The sequence below is a fragment of the Anolis carolinensis genome, chromosome 6 (genome assembly GCF_035594765.1).
Source record: "Anolis carolinensis isolate JA03-04 chromosome 6, rAnoCar3.1.pri, whole genome shotgun sequence".
In the NCBI taxonomy this organism is placed as follows: domain Eukaryota; kingdom Metazoa; phylum Chordata; class Lepidosauria; order Squamata; family Dactyloidae; genus Anolis; species Anolis carolinensis.
The window spans coordinates 63781161-63799984 of NC_085846.1; the positions used below are offsets into that span (position 1 = coordinate 63781161).

The following is an 18824-nucleotide window of genomic DNA, read 5'->3' on the forward strand; positions in this document are numbered from 1 at the left end:
TGCTAAACTTCTGGACCGAAAGGTCGCAGGTTTGAATTGGGGGAGCGAAGTGAGCCCTCACTGTTACCCCAGCTTCTGCCCAGCTCTTTAGCTTACAAATGGAGATAAGCACCAACCCCCAAAGTCAGACACGACCACTTAATGTCAGGGGAAAACCTTTACCCTTTACCTTAATTACCAACAATTCCTCAATAATTTATTTCCCATACCACCATACTTCACCACAGCAACACGTGACCGGGCACAGCTAGTTATTATATTATATATCAGGCATGGGCAAACTTTTTGACCAACATTAACTTAACAGTATTTCAGTGGAAGATTCCAGGAGCCATCCAGTCCAACCCCCTTCTGCCATGTAGGAAAAGCATAATCAAAGCACTGCCAATAGATGGCCACCCAGCCTTTGTAACAACAACAACAGCAGCAGCAGCAGCAGAAACACCAGGGGCCATCCAGTCCAACCCCCTTCTATCATGCAGGAAAAGCACAATCAAAGCACACCCTGAGCAGTGGGAGGGAAATATGGTTTTGGAAGCAAGGAAGGTTAGGGGGAAAGGATTTGAACAGTGAGGAAGGTAAGGAAAAAAGGCTTTTGGGGGCAGAGGAGGGTAGGAAAAATGGTTTTTGTTGGCAAGGGAGGTGGGGCAGGGGGAGGAGCAGGAAAGAGGAGGTAAAGCTTGGAGGGGGGGAGGGAAATGTCGAGCACACTTTGAGAACTGCTTTTTAAGACCCTGAATAACTTGGTGTGAATAGAAAACTCACTGTCTCCTTGTTCTTCTATTTCTAGATCATTAAAACTTAATTAGAAGACAGGTTGGAATAAAGATTAGTATCTTATTTTATTTCAGAGGTGCTAAATTAAATTTTAGAATCAGAATATGCCAATCCCCTATTTATTTATTTTTGAAATGTTCATAGGTCAGTTAGAAAGTAAATAGAAAATTGGTTGGCTAAACCATAATTGCAATAACTTCTTTCTAAAATAAATTTAAAAACAAAGGTTGCCATGTCCCATAATAACAAAACATAATGTACAGGTAGACAATTAGGACTACTTATAATTCCACCATAATATGCTTGTTTTTAAATGCTGATTTAACTATTTTAATAGTATAATGTTTAAATATAATAATGCACAATTTTGTATGTGTGCATATTTGGTTATTCATAGATTTATTTGTAGTGTCTATAATGGAAATAGAAGTGAACCTAGATTTCCTGTGCTTAATTGAAATTGGATTAATGGGATGTCAGCAGTATAACATTTTAAGGACCCTATAAACCTTTTTTCATTGATGAAATGAATAAAAATGTCTGTAGGTGTAATTATATATACATTTTTGAAAGAATTTTTCTTTCAGAACTCCCCCTCCCCCCCGAATGAATTCTTGAGTTATCATTGCAAATATGAGTTAAAGAAAAAAAGACTTGAATTTTCACAGACAGAAGGATGACATAAAAATGTAGGTTAGTTAGAAGTAATCTTTGCCAGGGGACCTGAAGCATCTGAAACTCAGGCACTCAGCCTCTGAATTTATCATTTTCAAATTCAAAGACAGTAGGCTCCATAGGCTAACTGGATGGGAGTGTCCTTTCATGCATTCAGTTTTAACTAAGAAACACTGTGTAAGAAGCAAAATAAATAGTTTACTATCATTGTCAACTGTGCTAGTTCTCAGCATAGTCAGCTATCTGTAGACTGAAGGCAGGAACCGAGATCGTTAATCTGGCCTACTTATGTTGAAAGATCTATGAAATGTAATTCCTCATGATGAACTAAAATGGATGACAGCAATATAAAAAGTCCAACTTCGTGCATACTGTCTAAGACTCTGCTTGTTTATATGATCAGACAATTGCCTTCTCTAAATAAGAGTCTGTATTCCCTGTTTCCTAATTTTTGAAGAATTTAAAAAATACTTTTAATACTTTTAATATTTATCAATCATGTGTGTATTACTTTTGATATTGTGTTTGAAGTTAACAATTATTCCGAAATTCAACTTGAATTCAAGATTACAATGAAAGCGCTGCAGTTGCAGTCTGAATATTTCTTGTAGTTGAATATGTTCTGTATTTTGATACTGGAAATTACATAAACCAGTTTGCTACGAAGAGGTATACTTCTAAGCACCTTGATTATTTGAAGCACCATATATTGATAACAGAACATAGTTTCCTACTTAGTGGGGAATGCTCAGTGGATATAGCTTGCCCTACATTCTGCTTTCTGTGAGGATCTAGAACTCTGTCACAATTGCTAAAGGAGTTCTACCTTTAAAGCTGGGCTCTGGATCTTAAATAATATATCAGTGTAACAGGTTTTAGGCTACGTAAAAAAAGAATTAACATATCTAACATCTGGAGGATTAGAAAACTCTAGAAATAGCAGGCACTAGGAGGCTAGCCAACATTAGTTGCTGAAATTAGGACACAGAGACTAAAATGGTTTGAATATTTAGAAGAACACACAAGGCAAGCAAGCAGGAAAACAAATACAGTAGACTCTCACTTATCCAACACTCGCTTACCCAATGTTCTGGATTATCCAACGGATTTTTGTAGTCAATGTTTTCAATAAATCGTGATATTTTGGTGCTAAATTCATAAATACAGTAATTACTACATAGCATTATTGCGTATTGAACTACTTTTTCTGTCAAATTTGTTGTATAACATGATGTTTTGGTGCTTAATTTGTAAAAATAATAACTTAATTTGATGTTTAATAGGCTTTTCCTTAATTCTTCCTTATTATCCAAAACATTTGCTTATCCAACGTTCTGCCGGCCCATTTATGTTGGATAAGTGAGACTCTACTGTATTAGAGAATACCCAGGGACAATTTTCAAAGGGGAAGTCCAGGAATGAATGGATTGGCTCTAGATCGATTCTAGAATGAGTATGTTTTGTGTGAATAATTGTGAAGAGAATTGCAATCATGTGGTAGAAAGATTTGACAGTTTTGCATATCTGACACATTTCATTTATAATTAAGTAAGTAATGCAATTTACCATATTTAAGTACTTGTTTTGCTTTCTGTGCTCTTTTTAAAAAACATACTATGTTTCAGTGCAGTCTAGGAGAACATGTATTGATTCATTTCATTTACATGTTTAAAATCATGGAGATTTGTTGAAGTAATTTAAATTGTAATTTTTGGATTTGGGGTGAAGAAATTGATATCGATGTATTAATGTGTATTGATATGTGGTATTTTTTGTAGGTTACAAACAATATTTATGAAATTTGATGAAGTGAGAAATTGTGGCGACATGATTTCAAGCAACTTCAGTGGTGAGTAACCCATGTTGTGTGTAATTGTGGAGTCGAAAGTTAATTGAATTTAAATGGACATTGAGAGGCATAGTGTGTTTAAGGATTTTGAGTACTTATGAATCCAAGTTTAGTCTATTTCTGATTTCATAACATTTAATCTCATAACATTTAATTCCATTAAATACTAATGGAAATGAGCAAATATATGGCACCATTTGTGAGTGTTTCCCTTATGAAATGTTTCTTGCTAATGTCACTGAAGTTTTTTGATGGGGGATTCTTGCAACATTTTAACACACAAATCAGATTGCTTTTAAAGCTAGTATGGGCCCAAGGCATGATCTGAGGTTCTGGGTTTATGAAACTATACTGGCCAATAGCAAACAGAGTGGTTTGTTCCAGTTGACTCTTAGCCTTTTGCATCTCTGAGAGTAACGCTGACTTTTTGCCCATATCGAATTTCTTTTTGTAGTAACTCATTTTATATTTACATGTGATTTTATTTGTTTAGGAATATTTGGATAGAAGAAATATTGTATGATTCATTCATTGGTGGTTTTCCTAATTGATATATTGATCACATATTGTATTTTCCATGTTTCATTTGGTATAATGAGAAAATCTTCCATTTGTTTTTAATTGTGAGGAATTTATTTATTTATTTATTTATTTATTATTCAAACATATGCTGCCACTCCCCTAGAGCTCAGGGCGGCTTACAAGAACAGGCTAAAATCTAACAATTTAAAAACATCTTAAAAACATCTTTAAAAACATCTTAAAAACACTCCCCCAGCGATGTGGTTTTATGTGCAAGCTATGAGATAATTTGAATCTTGACATGCCTTTGCCATTATTTCTTGTATTACTATAGACTATTCTCATAAATAATTGCCTTTAAAACAAAATTTGTACTTATATCAGGCCATATCTCTTCAAAATATTTATTTGAATGAGATCTATCAATGTTTCTGAGAGGATTACTACTGCATCCCACTAAGAAAAGCGTCTTTCTTTTATGTTTGCAGGCTTAATTGCCATTATAATTTACATATATTGGTCATTTTCACAAACAGATATTTTGCACATAAACCAAAACTGCTATATATACTCTATATTTTACGGTAATAAGAACCTTCATTTGCAAGATCTGTATGTTGGATAATGTTTTTAAGCTTTGTGGTACCTGTGGTGTGGCTTTCAGATATTTTCAAGTCCTAAGGCTGTCAGCTGTCTCTCATTTTTTAACCTCATGAAAATTGATGTGGTACTCTTGAAAACAAGAGGTGTGTTAAGCTTCTGCTATTTATTAGCAAATGAACAACCATTTCCATGGAAACAGACATTGCAGACAGCAGCATAGCTTGTAGAATGCCTATTCTTGGAGGCTCAATTCTATAAAGGTTTGAGATAATTTCTAAATTATGCTATTTTAAATGTTGGAAAAGGAGATTACAATTGATTTTGAATCATAGTTTAAATCAGTATTCCTTTCTCTTTACAGTATTAAAATAATATCAAATGGGTTATCTGCTCATTTGTGGGCAGCAGCTTGTCTAGTCTTGTAATATATATTTTGTAAACATTTAGATTTGTGGAGGAAGAACATATAAAACTTCCGTTTTCTGACTTGGAAGGTTTAAGATGACATAATTCCAAAAAAGCACTAAAATATCTGCTTTGCACTATATCCATTTGTTGTGTAGATCCTATTTGCTTCACATCTTCCCCCCCCCCCCCACATCTTTTTCCTTTTGAATTACAGTTACTATGGAAATGTCATGGGAGTAGCAGCTCATAAATTATATAGCTTTGTACAGCCATTGCACTATGAATAATATGCACAAGTGGTAACCATTGTTGGGATGAAACATCAGTAGTTCTAGACATTGCTTTTAGCCATATACACATGAGTTGGTATGTTGAACCTTATTACACAGTAGAAGACTAATTGCACTTGGCTTCTTAAAGCATTTCAAGTGAAAATAATACTGGATTTTTTCAGAGGGTCAATCAGCTGACATTTTCCCTTTCTAGCTTCAAACCTTTGACTAACTGCTTTTCTCTGCTGTTTCTTGACTATTTAAGATATGTTTGATTACTGTGATGTTCAATAGATTTATTCTACATACATGTTTATGTATTTATTAGTCTCTGCATTTCTTATCTTATGGACACAATATAGCTGTTGAGTGGTTAATAAATCTGATTGCAGAAATACATTTCAGAAGAAAAATCAGAACAGTCAGATTGGTCAATATTATATTAGCCCATCATCCCAGTTGCTAATGAATGGAAGCAGTAGATGCTGTAGCCATGAGAACTGGGCTGGCCTAGAAAGATGGGAATTTCATGATCTGTTGCTTTGAAAGGACTGGAAGGGGAGTGAAAACAAAGCAAGCTCTTGCTTATGTTAAAATCACAGTAGTATGCATGTTTTTCTCTTGCCTGTATTCATGGGGGGGGGGGGGGATATTTAAAACCTTTTCTCTGTGTTTTTGTTACATCAAATGGGAAGAAAAATTGTTATGTTCTAGGATACTGATGGCATTTTAAGGAGAGATAGATGATCAGAAAATTTAAACTTTTATCTTTGATGAGGTTGTTGAATGGTGGGAGAGCAATGTGTTTGTTTGTTTTTTTGTTCTCAGTGCTATCTGATAGCGTTTAAATATTCAGTTGGTTTTTTTTAAACCTACCTATCCTCCAGGGATTGGGGGTAGATTAGGCAGGGACAAAGTGCCATGTCTAGGATTATTCTTTTGTGATTGAGAATGAATTTGAAACAGTCTTATCAGTTTTGAAGCCAGTTGCTCTGTTCCCCTACCTTCCACTGAGTAATTTATCTATATGGAGTAATGTAATTGGTCAGTATTTTGTAAAAGCCCTTCTAAAGAAATGGTCTGGATCAAGTCACATTTATTAATTGGGGGTAGGAAGAAAATAGAAATGTTTTCCAAAAATAGGGGCTGAATAGAGACTGTGAAATGTCTTAATCCTATCTGCGTTCTACATTTCTTTATGCATTTTGAAAAACTCCTGAGGGAAGTGCTTGCATTTGGCTGTTGTGTGTGAATGAGAAATGAAACTATTGTTTCAAAAAGGAACATCCGAGATTTGCCTCGGATCTGTGGCTTGTTCTTTTTTTTTTTTGTCACTGCCTTTACGAGAAGCAATCTTTGTAAAGGGACACAGCTTTCTTTGAACAGTAGAGCCTTTGACAGTCTGCCTTTGACGTGATTTGTTTACAGCAGCCAGCCATGGTTGTATACAATAGGAGATTGAAAAGATTGCCTCCTCCCACTAAAGAGAAATATCACACATCTTCTGTTTGTAGATATGTAAATCAGATCATCATGGGATCATGTGACCACTCATGATTACACACGGGATCTTTAGGGAATGTAACCAGAAAGTCTAAACACATGCCTTGTGTTGTGATGACTGCATTTAAACTCCCTATGGAATTGCTTTCATTGGCTGGAAGCCATTCATTAAAGGCACACAGCTAGTGGAGAGCTGGGGAAAGAAAGAAATGTAATGGTGAATACATCATTTGGTTTAAGCAGGAATGAGGGTGGTTATAGTGGATGTGAGGACTTTCCTGTAAGAAGCAGGACTTCTATTTTGAAATGGCATAGCAGCTGTTGCTTATTGCAGTATAGAACTGCAGATCTGACTGGGTCACACAGTGCTCTGTCTGTCTTCATGCTGCACTGGATTGAGAGTGGCGCAGACATATATAGTCGCTCAGATTGAAGTTGGATCATTTGAGAAAGCAATTGCACTGTGTAATGGCTGTTGGTGATGGTGAGTACGATTCTTATTGTTCCTACGTAGGTTTTTATGTGAGTGCACTTGAATTGTTGAAACAACCTTGCCACGTTAAACATTTCAAATTCATGGGATTTTGTTTTACTGTAATGAGTGGCTGAATTAGAGCTCTTGAAATTTCAATTGCGTTTAAGTTGCAGTAAAAGGTAAATATAGAATAACGTTGTCTTTGAACATGGATCTTTGTGGGCTTTTGTGTCAATGAGAACATGTCTTCTCATCTCTGTCGATGTCCTGAGAAAGTGTCTATAGTTAGATATAATGTGAACTAAATATTTGTGAGAAAGGACGTGTACAACTCTTGTTGTAAGCCTGAGGTAGTATCTGGATGTTTACAACAATAGGATGCCATTGTTGCCATCCTTGTATAACCTGTGTAGAGAACTCTGAAGCTGTAAAGATTAGGAATCATACATTTTAGAGCTATGTGCATGTTTTTTACTTTGAGTGTGGCAGGATAGCTAATAAAGTTAGGACTCTTCTCCATTTTTCACCATTATGATATGTACAAGTAAGATCTGTTTGACTTTTATAGTACTTAATATACCACTTCAATACATATATTAAAAATATTGATGATGTAATAATGTAAGGTACAGTTTTTCATCTGAAGTAAATTGTGTGACTGTTAAAATTTCAAAGAGGTAATTACTTATAAATATCAAGTATCTATCTGCTGAATGAATTGGAGCACATAAGTTTGGGTTCTAATCTGTTGAAAATTAGGTGACAGCTTAGTCTGAGTAATTTGTAGCTATTAAATTGGTTGCATAACCCTATAAACACTGATGTTTCTGCAACTATGACCAAGTTTGACAAACTTTGAAACATTGTTTAAAAACATTGTACATTCACATCACTAAAATTATATAAAGATGAGATTTCTCAACTCACATCTAACAATTGTTTTAAAATTTATTTTCCATTTCAGAACAATCTTCAAACCTCACTTAGATTCATTATGAACTTGTGGGTGTTCAGTAATTACATTGACACTTAATATTATTATCTTCTGTCTATTCATGCATGTTGATAAGCTTCATTGCTTTTGATGGTTATTTCTATGACGCTGAGGTTTATATTGTTTTATGGCTTAATTCTATTTTGGGGGGAATTGTACCAAACTCTAAACAGTTTTGTTAATAATAATAAGGATGATATGTTGGTTGCTTTCACCACAAATGGTGCATCAATAATCTATAGAGATTTCACTTGCTCTACAGAAGCAGTAGCTAAAGTGAGCTTAAATAACTACCATAGGCGATATTTTTGTAGTTTGATTGTGTTAACGGTTTGGTCACTAACAGAAGTACTGAAACAATACTGTTCTAGCAGTCAGCTGACACTTGGTGGAGGAAGCGTTGACTAAAATGTCAGATGCAATTAGGACTAGGTAGGAAGATTATGTAGCAGTTTTTTCTTGCTTAAGTCTACCATTCATCATATTCAGGAGGAATTCATTCTCTTGCTATATAGATTGTTCAGTGTCATAACAAAAAACTCACAAAAAACAGGGTGCCTGAAAACGATCTTATTTGTAGATCTGTTCTATGCATTATTTGAATTATCTGTATTGCTTGTACTTCTCTCCAAGCTGTGACTCTTGGGCAACAAGAGCTTCCTGTAACCTCTTGCTGGGAACTATTATGACCTTCCCCAAACTATTTCTCATTGTTGGAGAAACATTTTAGAATGGCAAATATTGTGCAGAGGTCTGCAGCTGTAGGCAGAAATTAAGAGACCTTCCATGTTGAAGCTGTATTACTTTCCAGTTTCAATCTCTTTTAAACCCAATCATTGTTCCTCTTCCAAAATCTGACCTTTAGAAATAAGAGTTTTGCTATTTTTGATAGAGAATGGGAACAGTATTTCTTTTTATAGTATGTAATTGGAATTTGGCACATGTCCTAGGAGTTTTTGCGTTTAGATATGCATTCTTTATTCAGTTATACAGGGTGTTCTTAAAGAGTCATGAAATGTGACTAAATTTCACCTCAAGCATGGTGACACTCCAGGGATATAGAAGATCGTTTTTAGTGTTCTTAATTTAAATTTCTACATTTCCAAATGTGTGTACTGAATTTTTAATTCAGTACACACATGAGTTGTGGAAATGTAAGGCGTTACGTTGTTGATTCTTTGTAGTTCTGAAATTCATTCTTAAAAATTTTGAGAACTTCCAGCACAATATACATCCTTCCCAAATTTTGAAAGAAGTTTATTTGCTTGAAATGTATTATTTATATTTATCATCAGGTTCTAGTATGCTTAATGTTGGCAGAAAACAGTTTTTTTGACACTGTTGTGTGTATGTGTATTTATGTGTGTGTGAAAGAGATGCTTCTTGAAGGGGGATAATGTTTTATCCCTTGTTAACTGGATTAAGGCTTTCAAGCAGTATCTGACATAATTGGTGTGTAGCGCTATCATGTGCAGGGCACAACATCATACTGTTTTGTTTCATTCAGAGACTTATTGACATTGCTCTTTTCTTAACTGAATTAATCAAATTCCTGTTTTGCTTTAGTAACAACTTATCATATTTTGAAGGAATGTGTTTAGATTTATATTTTTCCTTTTCATCAGATAGCTCAAGGCAGCATACGTTGTCCGCAACCTTCCAACTTTGTAAACATATTAACACTGTGAAGAAGGTTAGCCTAAGACTTACGTAGTAATTGGCCCAAAAATCACCACATGACCTTTTGTAGCAAAATGGGTCTTTAACGATATAGCTATACCACACTGACTTTCATTTAAACTATTACGTCAATCAAGATTTGCTGAGAAGGCTTAGGTACTTTAATGCCAGATAATTAGGTAAAACGTAAATGATTCATTAGAAGATTGATTGGCTTGTTTATACTTGAAATACCAATACAAGTGTATTTAACAGAAAACTTTCTGAAATCTTGCACATGTTCTTTACTATTATGCTAACTAAATTTAACTTGCATTTTGGGCAAGAGGGGTGTCTCTTTAGATGGAATCTTGAAAAACAATTTGAAGAGCTTAATGTTACAACAATTGAAGTTGCATCCATTCTTCTTGTGCCTTTACCTCCTAACTAGTTCCCCCTAAAGTCATTAATGAGATTTACTCATTAATAGCTACAGGTTCACTTTATGATCCAATATCTATTTGGATCACTCTTCTTTCTCCTAGAAAAGTAAAAATGTTTAATTATTGCATCAATTGCTTTGCTTTGAGATAACACCAGGAACAACCATAAGGCTGGGCTGTGGCGCAGGTTGGTTATCAGCCAGCTGCAACAAATCACTCTGACCAAGAGGTCATGAGTTCGAGGCCAGCCCGTGCCTGCGTCTGTCTCTGTCTCTGTTCAATGTTATGGCATGGAATGTTTGCCTTATATATGTGCAATGTGAGTCCCCTTCCGGGTGAGAAGGGCGGAATATAAATGCTGTAAATAAATAAAAATAAATAATACTCTTTCTCAATTTGAGTAATATTCACATTTCAGTGAATTGAGGCAATTTATACTGAGACAGCAACTTCTCAGAAGGAAAATAACTTTTAAGGATATCTCCACATTTTGCATAATTAGATGTAGAAGACACCATAGAGAAAGTACATTGTAGTGTTTCAAGGCAGAGTATTTGTTATAAAGCAGTGATAAAGCAGCCAGGATAATGAAGCTTGATGTGTCCTGTAGCAAATCTCTGTTCAACCAGGGGGCAGGACCACAGTGTCTAGTAGCCCCTTTATGTATAGCTTGCTTAGAGTACATCCTCAATCCTTTGGGTTACATTGTGCCCTTTAAAATCACATCCTATATTTTAAAAAGCAGTTGAAAAATATATTGATCAAGCATTTCTTACTATGTGGGCAATGTATGTTATGATTGAGCCTCATGGCTCTGTTACTGACAGACGTGGGCGTAAGACTCCTCGGGAGTCAGATACTCTCGAGGAGCGAGAGAGAAAAAGACTGCGAGACATATTTGCAGCACCATCTGACGAAGAATCTTTCGAAGGGTTTACGGAGAGAATGGAGGAGGGGCTGGTTAGCTCAGAGGAGGATGAGATGGATTGGACTCGGGTAAGGGAGGAATTGGGGGCCACTGGCCATGATGGGGCAGAAGATGAATGGGGACCTTCAGGATTAGACCCATGGCTTAGCTGGAGGGATGGGACGGGATCCACAGCTGGAGATGCTGTTGGGCGTAGTCAGAGGTGTTCCAGCTCTGACGAGGAAAGTGATGAGGAAACGCCCGGGTTAAGGAGGACAGCTGACAGTGATGAAGATTTGTAACTGGCATAAAATGGGGCTTGGGAGCAATTGCAAATTGCGTCGGGCAAGGTAATCTGGGCAAACGCTTGGGATCCGTGTGTGTGTGGGACGCTTCCCTGAAGACTTGTGTGCTTTCCTGTGCTGAGACCTTGACCTTCCGTCGTCTTTCTGACGGACGCCATCTCCTGCTTTGAGAACCCGGACTGAACTGACCACGGCTTGTCTTCCCCCCTTCTTGGACTTGGAAAAACTACAAACGTCTGCTTCTGGCTTTGATCTTCGGAACGGAACTGGTCTACTCTACTGCTAAAATCCCTGGCTGCGTCTGCTCGTGTTGGAGATCCTGTCTGCTGTGTGTGTGTGTGGGAGCGACGCAAGTTACTCTAAACTCAGTGTTGGCAGCAGAGAGGAATCTGCTGCCAATTAGTTGCATTCCTTGTATCTTTTGTTCCTTGCCTTTCGTTTTGTTTATACCCAGGCTGAAGAAAGCAGTTTGTTTTTACCCGGATTAAACTCCGGTTTAATCCGGTTTATCTTTTGAACATTTACTTTTGTCCCTTTTTGCTCCTAAAGGCAAAAATTGCCTGGCCCTTGTGTTTTTACGGGCATTTTTGAGTTCTGTAATCTAATAAACTCTGTTACTTTGAATCTTGTGGCGTTCTGTCCTTGACAGATTGCCCGACGCCCATAAAAAGTTTATTGCAGCAATAAACCCGTCAGGAAGACGATGGATGAGTTAAGAGCCAAAGTAGACCAATTGCAAACGGCCTTTACCGTAAGCCAAACAGCTTTTGCTGTGAAAGGACATGTTTTGACTCCTGAACGCTTTGACGGAACCAGGTGCAAGTTGCCAACCTTTTTGGCACAAGTGGAGCTTTATTTTTCTCAGCTCAGTGCTCATGCTTTTCCTACTGACACTAGCAAGGTGGCTTTTATTTTGAGTTTGTTGACCGGTCCCGCAGGACAATGGGCCACTAATTTAATTTTGGGAAATGACCCAGTCAAGGACAATTTAAATAATTTCAAAAAATTGTTAACTGATACTTTTGGGGATCCTCTCCGCACGGAGAACGCTGGGTGGGCTCTGTATCGGTTGAAACAGGGAAAGGGGACTGTTTTGGATTACTTAAATAAGTTTAACCTGTATCGCCACCAGCTGGATTGGGGGGAAAATGCATTCATGCTTTTATTTACTGCCGGGTTAAGTGATATGCTCCAGGATGAATTAGCACGCTTGGAGCCGGCTGAAAGCTGGGACGCCTTAGTAGCTAAGGTGCTGCGTTTAGACGCAAGGTTCGAGGCTCGTAAACACTCAAAAGCAATGTGTGCGCCACCCATGCATGTAACCAGGGCACCTGTGGTGATGGGGGAAGAGCCCATGGAGCTTGGGGTCTTTAAAAAGCTGTCTACAGAGGAAAAGAGCCGTAGGAGGCAGCTGGGCTTGTGTTTGTACTGTGGGAATGCTGGGCATTTTGCCAAAAATTGTAATGTGAAACCTTCCCAGCTTTCGGGAAAAGGCCAGCCCTAGTGCGACGTGAGTCCAACGCACTAGGGCTCCTCAAGCAGTCAACTGAGGGGAGGAAGCATGTTTTCGTACCCATTACATTATCTGTTGGGGGAAGGGAACTTGTTTCTACTCTGGCACTGCTGGACTCAGGAGCTACAGTCTCCTATGTAGATATTGAGTTTGCTAAGAAGCATGGCATTCCTAAAGTGCGCAAGGCATGCGACGTGTGGGTGGAAGGAGCAGATGGGAGACTGCTGGAGACTGGGGTGGTTAACCAGGAAACCTCAGCAGTAACGTGGGAGGTGCAGGGAGTAACGGGAACGTTTGTGTGGGATATTACGAGCTTGCCTAGATATGATGTGATCCTGGGGATGGATTGGCTAGCTGTAGTAAACCCACAAGTGGATTGGGCAACACGTAAAGTGATCTTAAAGAGGCAGGATTGTTGCACTCTAAACGTTACTCATGCTGATATGGAGGGAGTGCCTGCTGAGTATGGGGAGTTCTCTGATGTATTTTGTAAAAGAGAAGCGGACAAATTACCACCGCACAGGCCATATGATTGCGCCATCAAGTTGGCAGAAGGTGCGAAACTGCCAGCAGGGAGGCTGTATGCCTTGACTGTACCGGAAAGGCAAGCTTTGCGGGAGTTTCTAGATGAAAATTTAGCCAAGGGGTTTATTCGCCCATCTAGTTCTCCAACTGCGGCACCAGTATTCTTTGTAGCCAAAAAGACTGGGGAACTTAGGCTGGTCTGCGACTATCGGATCCTAAACAAATACACCATTCGGGATAGGTACCCGCTCCCTTTAATCTCGGAACTGTTATCAAGGGTGCAAGGGGCTAAGGTCTTTACCAAGCTTGACCTGCGGGGGGCCTATAACCTAATCCGTATACGGGAAGGGGATGAATGGAAGACGGCATTTAACACGTGTTTCGGATGCCACGAGTTCCGAGTCATGCCTTTTGGGCTTTGTAATGCTCCTGCGGTCTTCCAGAGGTTCATGAACGATGTGTTCAGGGACCTAATTGACCAATTTTTAGTGATTTATTTGGATGATATCTTGATTTTTTCTAAGGACGAGAAAGAACATCGTCAACATGTCAAGCAGGTTCTGCACCGACTGCGGGCTAATGGGCTTTTCGCCAAGGCTTCCAAATGCGTCTTTCATGTGCCTGAAGTGGAGTTCCTAGGTCATGTAGTGTCAGGTAGGGAACTTAAAATGGACCCACATAAGGTTGACGCCGTCAACTCATGGCAGGAGCTGAAAACTAAGAAGGATGTACAAAGGTTCTTAGGTTTCGCTAATTACTACCGGGAGTTTATTCCGAATTTTGCAAAGCTCACGGTACCTTTGACGCAGCTTCTGCGCAAGAAACAGCCATTTGTGTGGGGGCGGGAAGCTCACGAGGCGTTTCTACAACTTAAGTCTAGTTTTCAATCGGACAACATACTAACCCATCCTGATGTTGACAAACCGTTCGTGGTAGAAGCGGACGCTTCTAGCTACGCGTTGGGGGCTGTATTGTCTCAGAAAGATTCCTCAGGGACCTTGCGTCCCTGTGGATTTTACTCGCGGCAACTAACACCCTTCGAGCAGAACTATACCATATGGGAGAAGGAGTTGTTGGCGATTAAGGTGGCGTTTGAGGTGTGGCGGCACTGGCTTGAAGGGGCACGGCACCAGATCGTGGTCAGATCTGATCACAAGAATTTAGAGCACTTGCAAACAGCAAAGAAGTTAAACCAGCGTCAAATCCGATGGGCTTTGTTTTTCTCCAGGTTTAACTTCAAGGTGCAGTTCGTAGAGGGGAAGGCAAACTTGCGGGCCGATGCTTTATCCCGCAAGCCGGAGTTTAAGACCAATGAGCAGGTTGTATGTCAGACCATCTTGCCTACTGCCTCTCTGTGTGTTGTAGATAATGAGCTCGGGTTACATGACCAGATCCTTGAGGCTCAGAGGGATGATGTGTGGACACAGGAGCAACTGATGCTGCTCTCAGCAGGTAACCGTACCATACTGCCGCATCTACAAGATCAAGACGGAGTATTGGTACGCAGGGGGCAGGTCTACGTACCAGTGGGGGCCCTCAGGTTGGAGGTGATTAGAGCCCACCATGACGAACCCATGGCTGGGCACTTTGGCAGATTCAAGACCGTGCAGCTCATTACCAGGAGCTATTGGTGGCCAAAGATGCGGCAAGATATTCTGCGCTTTTGTGACAGCTGCGCCGTTTGCCAGCAGAGTAAGACGCCTGTTGGGCGCCCTAGAGGGTTGTTGTCGTCTTTACCTGTTCCGGACAGGCCATGGCAAATCATTTCCATGGATTTCATTTCAGATTTGCCTAAGTCTGGGGGTTATACTTGTATTTGGGTGGTGGTGGATTTATTTAGTAAACTGGCTCATTTTATTCCTTGTTCAACCATTCCGGCGGCCCCTACGTTGGCCCTACTATTTACTAAGCACATCTATCGTTTGCACGGAGCACCCGAGGTGATTATTTCTGATAGGGCTCCGCAATTTGTGTCACGCTTTTGGAAACATTTCCATGAGTGCTTGGGGACTAAGTTAAACGTTTCTTCAGCCTTTCATCCGCAAACGGATGGACAGTCGGAACGGGTTAATGGGCTCTTAGAGCAATACCTGCGTTGTTTTTGTTTAGATCAACCCACGGCTTGGGTGAAGTGGCTACCGGTGGCGGAATTTGCTTACAACAATGCGGTGCACACATCTAGTCAGCATACGCCGTTTGAGCTAACTTATGGTTTTCACCCACGGGGAGGTGTGGCGCCGTCGACCAATGTGGTCTCTTCGGACCCTGTGTACCGCTCTACGGAAATGGCTGCATTGCATGATGTTGCCCGTCGCTTACTGTTGGAAGCTAAGGCAACGCAGAAGACTCAGGCTGACCGCCACAGGCAGGCAGGGGAGGAGTTGGAAGAAGGGGATTTGGTGTGGTTATCTTCCAAACATATTAAACAGGCTGGGGGAAAGTTTGCGCCTCGGTATTTGGGTCCCTTTCCTATCGTTAAAAAGATTTCTTCCGTTGCGTTTCGTTTGCGTTTACCGTCTAGTTTAAAGGTCCATCCAGTCTTTCATCGTTCGCTGTTGAAACTTGATACCTCTAGTCGTCGTGGTGCTATAGCGGAGGGTATCACTGCCACTTCTCCGCCATCGGGGGAGGAGGCCTTTGTGAGAGGGGATAGTGTTATGATTGAGCCTCATGGCTCTGTTACTGACAGACGTGGGCGTAAGACTCCTCGGGAGTCAGATACTCTCGAGGAGCGAGAGAGAAAAAGACTGCGAGACATATTTGCAGCACCATCTGACGAAGAATCTTTCGAAGGGTTTACGGAGAGAATGGAGGAGGGGCTGGTTAGCTCAGAGGAGGATGAGATGGATTGGACTCGGGTAAGGGAGGAATTGGGGGCCACTGGCCATGATGGGGCAGAAGATGAATGGGGACCTTCAGGATTAGACCCATGGCTTAGCTGGAGGGATGGGACGGGATCCACAGCTGGAGATGCTGTTGGGCGTAGTCAGAGGTGTTCCAGCTCTGACGAGGAAAGTGATGAGGAAACGCCCGGGTTAAGGAGGACAGCTGACAGTGATGAAGATTTGTAACTGGCATAAAATGGGGCTTGGGAGCAATTGCAAATTGCGTCGGGCAAGGTAATCTGGGCAAACGCTTGGGATCCGTGTGTGTGTGGGACGCTTCCCTGAAGACTTGTGTGCTTTCCTGTGCTGAGACCTTGACCTTCCGTCGTCTTTCTGACGGACGCCATCTCCTGCTTTGAGAACCCGGACTGAACTGACCACGGCTTGTCTTCCCCCCTTCTTGGACTTGGAAAAACTACAAACGTCTGCTTCTGGCTTTGATCTTCGGAACGGAACTGGTCTACTCTACTGCTAAAATCCCTGGCTGCGTCTGCTCGTGTTGGAGATCCTGTCTGCTGTGTGTGTGTGTGGGAGCGACGCAAGTTACTCTAAACTCAGTGTTGGCAGCAGAGAGGAATCTGCTGCCAATTAGTTGCATTCCTTGTATCTTTTGTTCCTTGCCTTTCGTTTTGTTTATACCCAGGCTGAAGAAAGCAGTTTGTTTTTACCCGGATTAAACTCCGGTTTAATCCGGTTTATCTTTTGAACATTTACTTTTGTCCCTTTTTGCTCCTAAAGGCAAAAATTGCCTGGCCCTTGTGTTTTTACGGGCATTTTTGAGTTCTGTAATCTAATAAACTCTGTTACTTTGAATCTTGTGGCGTTCTGTCCTTGACAATGTACTTTGGGATAAAATTCCATCCTTTAAAACATAGAACTTAGAATAATGTACAAGTGCACTTACTTTGGAAATATTCACATTTTTGTGTGTAATGGAGTAACTTAAGGCAATTTGTCAACATGTATGAAACAAAGTTAAATTTTCCTTAATATTTTGGTGAGAGATTTTACATTTAAATTTGGTTTATATGTTCAAAATAGTTTTAAATCTTATTTTACTGTACATTGAAATTTGGTTTATATGTTCATAATAGTTTTAAATCTTATTTTACATTTTATAAAATACTGCCTTGAGTTTTACCTTTGGCAAAGTGATTGCTATTCTTTGAAACCTCTTTGGGCAATGGGTAGTGAATGAAACAATCTACGTTGGTTTAATATTTGGCACCCCAGTAAACACAAATGAAAATTCCAGTTGCTATAGTGATTTATTTTTCATGATGTGAACATTTGTTCTTTTTAAACACTGGACTAAAATAATTTATTTCTGTTAGACAGCAGAGTCCTGATATTAGCTAGATCATCATACTTGTCCAGTAGTATCCATTGAAGTCTTTAACTTCTTAATGCTAAGAGCTGAAAGGCATAAATGTCCCCCAATGGTTTCAGAATCTATTCTTTGACTGTTATCAAAAATATTTCTGAAATGTTTAAGTCATGTTGAAATGGAGAATTTGATGGCAACTGTTTATTTCCTGCTTAGCCAGAACTTTGGGTGCTATTCTTAAAACAGGAATTACATTAGTCCCTAAAATATGAATAACCGTTAGTGTTTTTTTTAAAGTAAGTTCTTTGTTGTGGCACTATATCACTCTGTGGCTCTACACTTTTGAAGAAACAGGTTACTGAAGAGTTTTATGTAGCTTACAAAAATATCATTATTGCAAATTTTTATTTACAAACTATTCATTTCTGAACTGTTACTTTCAGGCTGTGAATGCAATACTTTTTGTACTACTTAGTTCTGTAAATCTACTTTCCTAGTAAATAAACTAAAACCCAGTTAATATACAGAATGTTTCAAGTCACGGACACAATTTCAAAGCAGTATGTTTCACTGTGGAAACATGTTACAATTACATAAAGGATTACCAATGGTTTAATGAGTTATCAAGATTTACTGACCATTTTTAAAATATCCCATTAGGCCTTATGTTGTGGGGTCGCCATCTTGACTGAGGTTAGGGGCTGTTTGTGCGCTGGGAGACGCACCTAGCGGTAATCATTGGAAACTTTATGCCTCGTCCTTTCAAGTGGTAAGAGTTTAATTTCTAGTTACTTTAAAACTTAGTGTGTCAGTTATTCTGACAAGACATGAAGCTTCTTTGACCTTTCAGGCCTTTAAAAGAACCCTAGGCTTGCAGTGTCCATTGCATTTGCAGTCTGAGCAGTATTCAATCTGATTTTTGTTAGATATATTAATACATATCAGCATACTTTGTACTTAATACAGAATATTCTGTAGTTTCTAGCTGTTATTTACATGAAGTGCTCATGCCTAGAAAAAACAGTGATCTGTACTGAATTCTGCAGTTTGTTATGGCCTTGAATCCATTTATTTGAGCTCATGTCCTCTGGATTCTGCTCCTCACATTGAGGGAGAGGTCTTCAGTCTCATAGATTTCACGCTGCATATGATGGGCTATGAAACATCTTGGTAAGGCTGTCA

The 18824-nt window shown here is 39.4% G+C and overlaps 1 protein-coding gene across 37 annotated transcripts in view; it reads left to right on the plus strand.

The window, feature by feature from the left end:
* Window positions 1-18824, plus strand: part of clasp2 (cytoplasmic linker associated protein 2) — a 223911-nt gene that overhangs the window by 51248 nt on the left and 153839 nt on the right. For 36 of the 37 annotated variants that reach the window (XM_062958261.1, XM_062958283.1, XM_062958265.1 and 33 more), the window contains one exon: window positions 3231-3301. In XM_062958261.1, the coding sequence (XP_062814331.1) occupies window positions 3231-3301 (71 nt within the window). Of the gene's footprint in view, window positions 1-3230; window positions 3302-6474; window positions 7094-18824 lie in introns of those variants that run through there. The other variant, XM_062958291.1, reaches the window with a different exon arrangement.